This window comes from Hyposmocoma kahamanoa, unplaced genomic scaffold (assembly GCF_003589595.1).
Source record: "Hyposmocoma kahamanoa isolate Upper Pololo Valley unplaced genomic scaffold, ASM358959v1 220, whole genome shotgun sequence".
NCBI classification, from domain to species: domain Eukaryota; kingdom Metazoa; phylum Arthropoda; class Insecta; order Lepidoptera; family Cosmopterigidae; genus Hyposmocoma; species Hyposmocoma kahamanoa.
Window position 1 is genome coordinate 4056273 of NW_020653740.1, and position 13571 is coordinate 4069843.

Consider the following 13571-nt stretch of genomic DNA (forward strand, 5'->3'; position numbering starts at 1 on the left):
ATTCTATTCCTAAGTAACGTCTTGCTTGTACAAAATCAATAGAAAACCTTGGGGACGTTTAGGTAAATGAGTATTCCATAGTGGTACATAATTCCATTTTCTTGTTTGTCGCAACGTTCCAGCTTTATTTGCGCAAACAAAACTTTTACATAAGGTTTCGGAGTAGTAGTAAATAATGGTGGTTCTTGCTTCCTGCTCACGGTTTTTGTATCTCTTTGATAAATGGCTTAAGGAGGTATTATGTGTTGGCCTGGATAACACAATTTATAAAAACCACTATCTGATTTATAATTGTTCCTTTATTTTAACACACTGCGAGCATTGACACTTTTAGAAGATAATATTTTCTCAAAAATCTCACAACGACTGACTGTCTCGTCTTTTTCTTGACTTTATTTGCATGTTTTATTAGACTAAAACAGAGGGCGCATAGATACTTGTTTTTAAACTAATACAGAGGACGCCGCGTATTTCGAGACAGCGCCGTCTACAAGAACTTTCTCTGTTTTAGTCCGGAAATCACATTACTTGTTTATTCTTAAACTAAAAAACATTGATTTAAAATTAGTAACTTAATCTAAAATTTTATTAAATTAATTAAGGTTTTAATAACATTATAATTTGATATATTTTAAATAAACCAATATGACAACTTTTATTCTGGCATGTAACTAAGTAAATATAAATTAATATCTAGTGAACCATGGTACAATGCTTAACATTTGTTTCCTTAGTGCTGAATAACGTAAAATATTATTTTTAGTATTTAAAATGTGTCTCGAGTACCCAGTATTCGACTCGAGATTTTTTTATAATATCTAGTGACGGGCCGACCAAGTCGTGCACCTGATAGTAAGCTATATATAGATAGTATAGTAAGCACGCCTGTCCATAACAGTTGCAATGCCACGCTCTGAGCTTTAAATCACAAGTCTGAGGGGCACTGTCACTGCGGCCCATCACACTGAGACCTAAGTTGACAAGTCCCGTGTGCCTGTAATTGCCCCAGCACCCTTACCCTTCAAAACCGTAAAACAGTAATGCTGATATTGCTGCTTGGCGGCAGAAATAGGTAAGGTGGCAGTACTACCTTGGAGAGTTTCTACTGCTACTAAATTTTTGTTTTTAACTGACTTACAAAAAAAAGGAGGAGGTTCTCAATTCGACTGTATGTTTTTTTGTACGTATGTTACGCGATAACTCCGGTATTTGTGAACCGATTTTCATGATTTCTTTTTTTGTTGGAAAGAGGGTACCTCCATAGTGGTCCCGTTTCATTTTGAAGAAAATCATCCACCTCTAAGGGTTACTGTTCACGCATGAAGGTTAATTTTTATAAATAGCGCCTAAATTTTATTATAATTTTATTTATAATACTTAGTAGTGGGAACCGATTTTTATTATCTGTGTCAAGTCCCGTATAGGGGCGAACTAGGGGATGAATCCGGGTTTGCGCACTTTTCGGTAACCGATTTCAATAAAACTTGGTAATTATATGTAATCCACGTACGTTTGAGGCCGGTTTTTTTAGTACTCTGCACTGAGATTATGAAAATTTATGTTATATGCATACGGTCTCTACCTACTAATTTACCTCCATTTAGTATTAAGGCATTTAATATCATAAATGTTATAAGGTTAATTACTATTCTTTCATTAGTGTACTAAACTGAAACCAATAAGAAACGAAAAATCACAAATATTATTCCAAATTAAAGACGTAAAAGTTGTAACTTAGCCGTTGAAAAACCAAGTAATATTATAATTGCACATTGTGTGCCGATGTCATGTAAACTGAATAATATTTGAATCTACACAGTAAACTTAAATTACGACAGTTATAATATTAAAATTAGGGAAAAATCAATGGTAGTTATACAGCAACTAAATTGCACTATGTTTATTCGCAATTAGATTTTCCCTGTATAAGTGACAAAATAAGAGATACTCGCCTTCTGAAAATGATTTGGAATATAATGTATTTTTAACATACCTAATTATGTATACAGAGTAATTACTCTTTAAAACGAATTCGTCCGAAAGAGTTGTCTATTGTTAATAATAATAATAATCATCATTTATTTCGGAACTGGTCCATAAATTGTTAGTAAATTACAAAATGCTTAGGTCTAAGTGTTAGTTATTTGTACAATACATAAGGACAGCGACACAAAAACAAAACAACATTAATTTCCTATACAACCGCATGTAGTCGCATCCAATGCGCGAGCACCGGCGAGTCCCAGCGTGCGGACGACGCGCTCAGGATGCGGTTGGGGCTGCCGCGCAGGCGGCGCAGCATCGAGGCTCACCTCTTGCGCATGATGGCTGCAAACCCGTTCGTGTGCGCCTCCGCGAACATACCCGAGGCGCTACAGAAACGCGACAGCCCCAGCAACATCCGGAACGCGTTGTTGTATTGCACGCGCAGGCCGTTGTATGTCTTCCGCGTACAGTCGACCCACAGACTGCACGTGTAAAAAGATTGGCAGTAGGCTTTAAAAAGCGTTATCTTTACTTGTTTTGTACATTATGCAAATCTGCGGGCCAAGATATTGGCTCGAACTCGAATGTTAAAGTAATTAACATTTACTTAATAGAAAAATATAATACAAGTTACTATTTGGATCAATAAATGCATAATCTTATAAATTTCAATAATTGCATAATAAAATTACAAAAACGGTATATATAAAGTTGAGTTCAATCACAGTTCAATTACTTACACGCATCACAATGGACTGAACTCACAAAGATCTACTACAAGGCTTTTGTGATATAATTAGAGTGTACAGACAAAAATAAAGAGGTGATATCATGATTGATACCAGTCGAATGACTAAGTAAATTAACACAATTTAGAAAATGCTATATAATATAGAACATATAATATAGCCTCTACAAAATAGAGTATAATATATTTCTTGGAATGCAAAAATGCAAGGAAAGCCGCGTGCGCGTAACTTATTGGCGACGATGAGCTCGAATCTAAACATCATAGTTTAGCCCGCCGAACGCGTCGTTGCCTATCTGTCGGTTTTCTACCGAAGAGTGTGCCCACGAGTTCCATCAGCTCATCACGCCGCCCGCCCCTTTTACCATCGGACATGGAGATGTACGACGGGATATCAATTCTTACTTAGTCGATATTTCCTTCAAGTGTACTGCTTAGTAAACCTGAAGGATGACGAAAAGGTCGAGTTCGTTTATTTAAATTAACGCTTGACTTCATAAACTGAATTTAGTACTGTAACGAGGGGTATAGCTCTAATGCATAGCGAGAGGTACTTTTATGAATATAAACTGGAATAATCCTTAAAAATATACTTTATTTCACTTTTTTACATGTTACTCGTTTTGGGTTACAAATCAATAATGTTAATGTCAAGATCTTCCATTCTTTTCTCTTAGTTCATTTTCAAAGCATTCTAATTATGAATCTATTCACTCAGCCAGTGATTCTACTCATAGAGTAGAGCCTAGTCTACAGTACAATGTTGATCACGATTTTGATATATTTGTGGGCCTTTAAAGGTCGAGATTGTTGATCTGGCTTACGTGTAGCGGTTGAATTGCGAATGAGATTGATATATATATACACATTCATTAACAAATCTAAACAAGGTAAATACAATAAGAGTGTCAGTCATAATTAAAGTAATTGGGCTCAGTACGGGGACTGGCGCCATTACAGGTCAGTGAGAACCTAAGATAAAAGGGGGACTGTATTCTATCAGATTTGTTTACTAACCGACTTCAAAAACAAAGAGGAGGTTATACGTTTTGCTGTATTATGTTTTATGTATGTTTTCAGATTGTATCTCCGTTAATTGTGAACCAATTTTTACAATTTTTTATTTATTTGAAAGGGTGCACTCTCGTGGTGGTTTCGTTGTCGCCAAGTCAGAATCTGATGAGGGGATACATTGAAAATCGAAGGAAATCCTCAAATTTTATAGGCATGTCCGTGTATTCATCAATTTCTCCATCAATTGTGCATCGATTTTAAATTCGTCTTTTGTTTGAAAGGGTATACTCTCGAGGTGATCCCTGATTCTGTTTTGGGTTCGTTTCGGCTATCACTTAGTAATTACTAATTATTTTCCGCAAATAAAAGACGACTTTTCGCTTGACACAATACATGTAATCAACAAATCACTGTCACCATGACAACCAGACAAGAAAATATAAAGTGTACAAAGGAGTCTGTAACAGTCCCATTGTCGCCAAGAAGTCAGAATTTGATGAGGCCGATAAGCTAATTTGTGACGTCGGTTTTTAATTTTTTTTTAAAGTTACAATTATTATTTATTTATTTTATCGTGAAAGGGTACAAACGGTTTATACTACAACATTTTGCGTTATTATTCTAATACAACATAATAGAAATGAAAATAGGAATGGTAAGCAAACATTTCCTCTCTGATAGAATTGAGTTGAACAAAATAGGTACGCATTGATAACACAGTCAGTTAAGAGAATCACTATGGGAACCCATCACAGCAAAAATGTTAGATTTTATCGAGTGTGTTGGGGCTCACCACGAAGGTGAGATCCACAGGTTACACAGAGAATCTCCTTTCTTATACCTTATCCATATCTACTTGGTCTGGCCATAAATACTGTTACACTTAAAAAATAAAAAAATATTACATTTGAATTTCGAATCTGTCATTTTACGATACGATTGTTCATTGTGTTTTCTCATTGTGGCGCCAATACATTGTACAATATTTTGCGACATTAAAATGGAGTGGGGTGATAAAGAGAACCGAATCGCTGTGATTGCATTACACAAAGTAGGTATGGAGCCAAATGTAATTTTTAAAACTCTCCATACACTTGGTATTAGTAAAATGTTTGTGTACCGGGCTATTAATAGGTACAATGAGACTTCCTCTGTTTGTGACAGAAAAAGATCTGGCCGTCCACGTAATGTTCGTACGAAAAAGGTGGTCAAAGCAGTAAGGGAAAGAATTCGAAGAAATCCTGTCCGAAAGCAAAAGATTTTATCTCGGGAAAGGAAGATAGCACCTAGAACCATGTCGCGTATTTAAAAGTAGACTTAGGACTTGCAGCCTATAAGAGACGCACTGGTCATTTCTTAACTTACAATTTAAAGAAGAATAGGGTGGTAAAATCGAAACAACTACTGAAGCGGTACGCAAAGGGAGGTCACAGAAAAATTTTGTTTACGGATGAGAAAATTTTTACAATTGAGCAACATTTTAACAAACAAAATGACCGTATTTATGCTCAAAGCTCTAAGGAAGCTTCCCAATTAGTCGACAGAGTGCAACGTGGACATTATCCGACTTCAGTGATGGTTTGGTGGGGTGTTAGCTATGAAGGAGTGACTGAGCCATATTTTTGTGAAAAAGGTATCAAAACATCGGCACAAGTGTATCAAGATACCATTCTTGAGAAGGTAGTTAAGCCCCTTAACATCACCATGTTCAATAACCAAGTATGGTCCTTCCAGAAAGACTCGGCGCCGGGTCATAAAGCTCGGTCCACGCAGTCTTGGTTGGAAGCGAACGTTTCGGACTTCATCAGAGCTGAAGATTGGCCGTCGTCTAGTCCCGATCTTAATCCGCTGGATTATGATTTATGGTCAGTTTTAGAGAGTACAGCTTGCTCTAAACGCCATGATAATTTGGAGTCCCTAAACAATCTATACGATTGGCAGTGAAGAATTTTCCCATGGAAAGAGTGCGTGCTTCAATTGATAACTGGCCTCAACGTTTAAAGGACTATATTGCAGCCAATGGAGACCACTTCGATTAAGCTTTTTATATTTTTAATTGTTGTATATTTATGTATTAAACTAACACACTATAAAAGTAATAAATGTTATTTGCAGTTAAAAAAATATTTTTTTTCTTTATTACAATATTTATGGCAAGACTAGGTATACCTGCGCTTAGCTCAGTCTTCTAATATTTGGGATTTGTGATGAAAATAGTTGAATTCTGGAAAGATGTGAAGCAATGAAGGTCATGGATTATTTTTATCCCAGATATAAGCACATAATCACAGATGCTGTTGTGTATACGTGAATGCTGCTATGTATAAAACTATCTCAACTACGAGATTAGACCTGACTTCAGTCGCTGCCGAGATTGACATCTAAAAATAAACGGACTTGAGCCCGTATGAAAGATGCGGCCTTCGGTTCTGTACCTACATACCTTACCAACGAGAAAGCCGACGTACCTAGATGAAATCATCTACTTAATTTACTAATAATGGACTCTATAGATCCAAGCAAAAATCTCGGGTGTCAGGAGATTTCGCGTCTTTTAATTATATCCCTTCAATTGAAAATAAATAAAAGATCCCTTCTAAGTTTTTGTGCTGATGAAAATATATAACTTACTTTCTTTGGTAATCGCCATAGTTCATGTAATTTGAGCAAGTAAAAGCGTACTCGAATCGCTACTTGTACCCAGAGAGTGCAATTCTATTTAATTTTTTTTAAGGGACCAAGCAACGGGACGAAAAAGTCGTGCGCCTGGTGGTAAGCGAAAGCGACACGCCTGTCCATAGCTGGTGGACTATATAAATTAAGTGCTTGTATTTTGAGAAAAATTAAATTACTGAATTTATAAAATTAGCGACGCATGGATCGGTATCCTGTTCGATTTTGTCTGTTCCTTTTTCAACCGACTTCAAAAAAGGAGGAGGTTCCCAATTCGACTGTATTTTTGTTTGTATGTTGTGCGATAACTCATTTGTGAACCGATTTTGATGATTCTTTTTTTGTTGGAAAGAAGGTTCCTCGGTAGTGGTCCCATCTAAATTTGAAAAAAATATCCACCTCTAAGGATGGCAAACTACGGGATGGATCCGGTTACGCACAGTTTCTGGTAACCGATTTCAATAAAACATGGTAAATAGATGTAATTCCATGAAGTTTTCAGGTCGGTTTTTTAGTACTCTGTACTGAAATTATTAATTTATTGGCTACGGCCTGCGCGCTGCATGGTCAGTGTTGCTATGTTTATACCTATGGCAGAGGCAGGCACTGTCACTGTACCCGTTGCCAAGAGACATAAGTTAACACAAGTCCCATGTGCCTGTAATTTCACCAGCGCTTATGATTCAAAACCGGAATTCAGTTACGCTCATATTACTGCTTGGCGACAGAAATACTCCAAAATGTTCGAAACAACTCGCACAAAATTCAACAGTGTTTTGTTTTAAATTGGGGTCCCGCAAGGTTGTAAATGTAAACGTAAGTGTAAGCCACGTAATGGTAAGATTATGAGAAAATTCAAACAATGCACACAAACATTATAACATTACGGTACCAAAGGTTGCTGGTGTATGTATAGTTATACAAATTTACTCGCGTTTAGGTTTTTCATTAGGTACACAAGGTCAATATCGAGTTCTCAGGTTTTTGCTAAATTGCTACACATTGGAAATTAAACTATGTTTTCGCATGTAAATTACGTACATTTGTTTTTGCAAACAAACCATCGAGTTGGTTTTGTGCAAAACACCATCAAGGTGCAAAAATGCAATAACGTCAAAATACCTTATATATTTTCAGCAAAAACAAAAAGGGCAGGGAACAGACATCGTAAAAGTAGGGACGAAATTAGGCGCAGGTCATTGGAGTGTTGTTTGTTCTGGCCCCTAAATTTCCACCTGTGTGCCCCGAAATTACTTTCTCAAAGCCCACTGCGGTATGGTCTTACTATTGTAATCAAAATAGGCTTTTCCGATATTCTTATATCTATCTATATGCGTATCATAAAGTAAGATCTTTCATCAGGTGGCCTTGTACATTGTTTTGTTTAACCGGAATCGTATTTCTCTCGTAATTATTTTTAAAGTAGCTTATGCTTATAGCGACGGTAGGTAAAAATATGTTTACTACGTAAGATCATTTCGGTCATATTACATTGAATCTGTATTAGATTGTTGTTTAGGACATCGATTGATTCAACGCTGGCTGCGATTAGATTTAGGTTGATTAAATTCGCGGAAATTATTGGGAAAGAATTCGTGGAATCGATGTTTGAACACTGAAGTTGATGAGGGAAAACTCGCATTTCCAGGAATTTGTTAACAATAATTCCAAATTCATTTAATAATTAACAGGATGTAACTATAAACTATTTATTTATAGAACTTAGAACTTTCTATCAAGTTACATATTATACTTTTTTGGAAATAAAATTATTTTTTCGAACCTCAATTGCGTATATTTTTTTGGTGGATACGCGAGCAAAATATAGATTTGGTTGATAAGACCTCTAATAGCACCGTTGCTGCAATTTTAATCGAGTTCTGATTCATAAAACGCAATTGAAATAATATATTGAAATTAAAATAGAGCCTGTTGGACAAGACTTGACGTTCGTGTACGAACGTAAATTTTGTCACGCGATGTGGAAGGCTTTGTGTTATTTAGTTTACAAAAATACGCGTTCAAGACTCGGCAAGGCTTATAGGATCACTATAGAGCAGATCAGCTTCTAATGTAATGTATTTGGACTCATTGTTCTAAATAGGCTTGTATGTATGTAAAGGCTTTATTGTACAACAAAACAAATCACAAACTTTTAGATTTTTACAATAATATCTATTATGCTAAACTATAACTTTATGGCGGGAGGTTGGCGATCGTGTTGCACCAATATACTCCTACTCATAACGCACACACTCATAGCTTTGGACTTAAGGAAACCCAATATGACGAGTGTCATGGACATACACATAGACAACCACTAATTACACCCCGAACTCACGAAAGAAATAAATGTAGGAATCGAACCCGGGTCCTCGACGCGGCAGACCAACATGATAATCGTTCGGCCACGGAGGCAATTTAAATAATACCTGTATAGGTAATAAGGACCACACAGCACAAAATCATGTTTTTTATAATAAAAATTGAGATCAACAAGTCTTGCATGTACACTAACTATCAACAATATAAAAACATTAGCCATTAACGGTAACATTATTCGTAGAATTTAATAATACCTAAATAGTGTGTTAATTATATTCATTTACCTACATAATTATTACGGTTCAAAGGGAACCATTTGTAATGAGCTACTTTTGCAACATACCCGTTTATTTATTTATCATTTTTGTTTCATATATACCTACTAAGTAAGGGCGCGTTATCATTATGTCGTAGATAACGTTTCATTTATCGTTGGACGACTGTCGCGTCTAGCCTGTTCCCATAGCACGACTTTCTGTCGTGACTGTGTCCTGGATGATTATTTTATCGTTGATAGACCTACTTGTCTTGCTGTTCCCAATAGATCGTGACGAGAATTTATCGGTTTCCGGCAGCCGTCTTGTCGTTTGCACGACAGAATCGTTAGAAGCTGCAATTTTCTGTCGTCACATTTTTATCGTGACGTTTTATTTATCGTCAGACGACTGTCGTTCTAGCTCTTCCGATTATCACGACAGTCTGTCGTCGTAACGTCAAAAAAGTCGTGAACGACAGTCACTCGTGTTGTTCTATATATGAACAAATTCATTTAAATATACAAGTCACGACACTGTAAACTGCACGACTATCTGTCGTCGCGATATAATGGGAACGCTCACTACGCTGATACATACTTGCATATATGTTTTTAAATTTGATATATAGTATCGTCTCCTTAAAAGTGTAACCACATAAGTGCCATTTTCCACAAAAAAGCCTCCAAATTACATGACTGTGCTGGTAAAACTTTAATTGTCTCTCTAATCTAATTTAATAGCAGCAGAGCTCCTTGTGAAAAAGTTCGTTCAAGGGTAGTACTGCCACCTTACCTATTTATAATGTCAGCATTACTGTGTTACGGTTTTGAAGGGTAAGGGTGCTGGTGAAATTACAGGCACATGGGACTTGTCAACTCATGTTTCACGGTGACGGGCGCAGCGCCTGTGCCCCTCTGATCTTTGCGATTTAAAGCTCTGAGTGGCACTGGAACTGTTACGGACATACGTGTAGCTTACCAACAGGCGCACAATTTGTTCGTCCCGTCATTTGATATATTAAAAAAAAATTGTAGAGCTTTCTTAATTTTTAAGTTTTACCTCCAGATCCTGATTTTCATATTACGATAGGTATAAAATTGTATGGCTTTATATGGAAAATGTTACTTATGTGTAGGAAATGAAACTGTTTTTCCGGATTTAAATCGCGTATATTTGTTTTTTCAAACAAACCGACGTTTCGGGCCCTTTACAGGTCCCATGGTCACGGAATCCAATCCAGTATTTCCTCTAATGAAAAATCCCAAACAGACATAAGACTGCATTACTAATTAATATGTTTTAATTTATTCTAATTTCTATTATTATATAATAATAAATTGAAGTTAATAAAAATTCATTCAATAAAATAATTTGTAAAACTTAATTTAGTGTAAATGGGAATGTTTTCTTTGTAAAATTAGAAATAAGGTATTTAATTAATAACTATTGTAACTATAGTGAAAAAATAGGGTGGTTTGCATCAATATTAGACATAACTGGTTGAAGACTGTACCACCTCAGTCAACCGTCACCATGGGACCTGTAAAGGGCCCGAAACGTCGGTTTGTTTGAAAAACCAAGTATACGCGATTTAAATCCGGAAAAATAGTTTCATTTCCTATGTGTAACAATCGCGAAAACCTAAGAACTCGATATGTTACTTATGTGGTTTTACCTTTAAGCAGACGATATCCAGCGTGTAAATATGCATCAAAGAATACGCGAAAGAGACCATCTGTATTATGTCTGTAGGAATATTAGGTGTAATAATTCATCATTCATCAGACCTCACCAGTCAAGGAGGCACTGTGCAGACGAGGCGGCAGACGGCTTTCAAAAAAAGAAAAAGACGTCTTAAGTAACTCACTTGTGTAGAATCTACTCTCTAATTTTATAAGAAATAGAGGTTGTGACAAATTATTATAACATTTTGAAAAAGTGATGAAACTTACAAATTAACTATAAAAATTAGTAGGGATAAACGGGATATAGCTTATACAATAAAAGGTTACAAAAACCATGTTTGAAATAATGCGAGAATTAGGCAGGAGTACATCAAGGTTGACATTTTGCAGACCGTTTTTATCACAAACAACATCATAAATTTGAATTTAAATCTTATAGTAGCTTAATTAATACAACAATTAATAAATCAACACGTTTACTGTCATTTTTATTACAAAACGAAGTGTTTGGATAGGAGACAATGTTGTTGTGCCGATTTCATTAGCTTACTAGTCAATTTACATGGCGTTTGTACTGAAGTTCTTAGTAATTGGTTGCAGGTGCTACCGGGGCTGTACGTTGGCAACTACCGGGACTCGAAGGACCCAGTCCAGCTTGAAAAATACAAGATCACACACATACTCTCCATACACGACGCTGCTAGACGACTACATTCCGTGAGTTTTATTTCTTACTCTGTTTACAATCAAGATGGGTAACATTGACAATTTTCTCTGTGTTTACGGGTATAATAGTTAGCCTATATACCACTGCTGGGCACAGGCCTCTTCCCACTATGAGTGGGCTTGGAATGTAGTTTCCACGCGGGCCCAATACGGATTGAAAACTTCACATACATCATTAAATTGCTTTGCAGATGTCTGCTGCTTCCTCACGATGCTTTTCTTCATTGAAAAGTTCATGGTAAATTTCAAATTAAATCCCGCGCATTCATTCCGAAAAACTCTGAGGTGAGAACTCGGTTCCCTCTACTTGTGAGGCGGTAAAACAAACCATTAGGCTACCACGACTTTTTACGGATATTTAATAAAAATGTATTGGTATAAATCGTCTGTTTAAAGGTAAAACCACATAATTGACATTTGAAACAAAGTCTTCGATTTATATAGCCATGGTATGAAAATAACTATCTTTCTGCACCTGAAACACAATAACAAAAAGCTATAAACTTAGTAACTGTTTTGTCTGTAGAGAGATGGTGATTTTCTTACAACAGGTACATAATTTAGAGATTTTTTGTGGAAAATGTTACTTATGTGGTTTTACCTTTAAGTAGACGAAATATCGAGTTCTAAGGCTTTCGCGATTGTTACACATGGGAAATGAAACTATTTTTCAGGATCTAAATGGCGTAGGTATATTTCCGGAAAAATAGTTTCAATTCCTATGTATTGAGTATAAATTTAGAGTATCTAAAATGACGAATTAGAAAAAAACTGAGAAAATTGCACATAACGGGGAGTTATCTTGGACAGCGTAAATCCTTCTTCATTGACAATTTAACATAGTTGGGGAAGATTATACTCGTATTTTGAATGAAAAACATAAATCTGTCTGTGAAACTAAATAAACTTGTCATAGCGAACAAGTTATCATTCCCTCGGGGATACCATTTACCAGTTAGCAGCTACGAATGGGTACAAAAAGAAACTGAAGCACACACACTTTTCACTCGTTGAATACCGTGAACGGAAAACGCCGCGAAACTTTAAAAACTTCTTCTATAACTGTCACTATTACTGAACGATTGAAAATACACATGGCACTTGTTTTCCCTACCGTTACATTCACAAATACAACTTATAATTATATTATTTCGGCATACGCTTCAGTGGGTGGACGTGAGGGGAATAAAATCCTGCAGGAACGTACAAAAAATTCTGAAGCTATTTTTGTGAAGCCGTTAGAAGTCGTACACGATTATTTATGGATGTTTTTCTGGGTCTATGGGATTATGAAGAATTGCAACCATCTACTTCTAAATAATTCGTACTTACTTCTTTTGAAAAAATGTTTCGATTCATCAGTATTTTTCCGAAAGTGACTGCACTATTCTACTTTTAGTTATAATTATTAAGCATGTGAATGATTATACTACTCTACTTAAAATCATCATTATTTTTGTGAAAGTGAATGATCTCGATGTATTAATAAATAGAATAAATACAATTTGATGTCATCATTATTCTGCCCAAACAATTCTACTGCTCTATTCTACTTAAGTATTATAATCGAGTGATGAAGTGGGTAGATACCTTACCATGCTTGCTTCCGGGACACTTGTTCGGTTATAAAATTTTAGACTTACCCTACAAACAAAATTTACGATAAATACCTTGTTTTTGATATTACACATCAAGTTCAATCAGGTAATTTAAAATCTCGAATTAATTTGAATTTTCCCCTTTAAAAAAAGATGTCAAGAAGGACAATTTCTGCTTTTACTCTAACTTTCTCGATGGATTTCGTAGCTATTTTTCCGAAGTGTCATCGTAAAATGTCGTCTGCGAATATTTATGGATGTTGTTTGATACAACGGGGAGTTACAAAGGGCACGTTATTATATAACTTTATCCGTTGTAATGTTTTTCGTTGTTCCTATATCTTTATTTTCATACATTACATAGCGAAAGTTTTAAATTGTGAAAAGAAAAGGAAGTTATCGATATTCTTTGCGTTATCGACATAGGTATAAGACATATGGAATTCTACTGGCTTGTGTAAATTATGTCTAAGCCTATGTTAATAAGAAACAAATTTCATTCAGATATCTCTAAGTAGTTTCTCATATTTTCTCGAAACTTGAAAAGAAACTTATTCTT

At 35.7% G+C, this 13571-nt stretch overlaps 1 protein-coding gene across 2 annotated transcripts in view; it reads left to right on the top strand.

Moving 5' to 3' along the window:
* Nucleotides 1-13571, top strand: part of LOC113227947 (dual specificity protein phosphatase 22-A-like) — a 64261-nt gene that overhangs the window by 3314 nt on the left and 47376 nt on the right. For both annotated transcript variants that reach the window (XM_026461059.1, XM_026461060.1), the window contains exon 2: nucleotides 11289-11405. In XM_026461059.1, the coding sequence (XP_026316844.1) occupies nucleotides 11289-11405 (117 nt within the window). The remainder of the gene's footprint in view (nucleotides 1-11288; nucleotides 11406-13571) is intronic.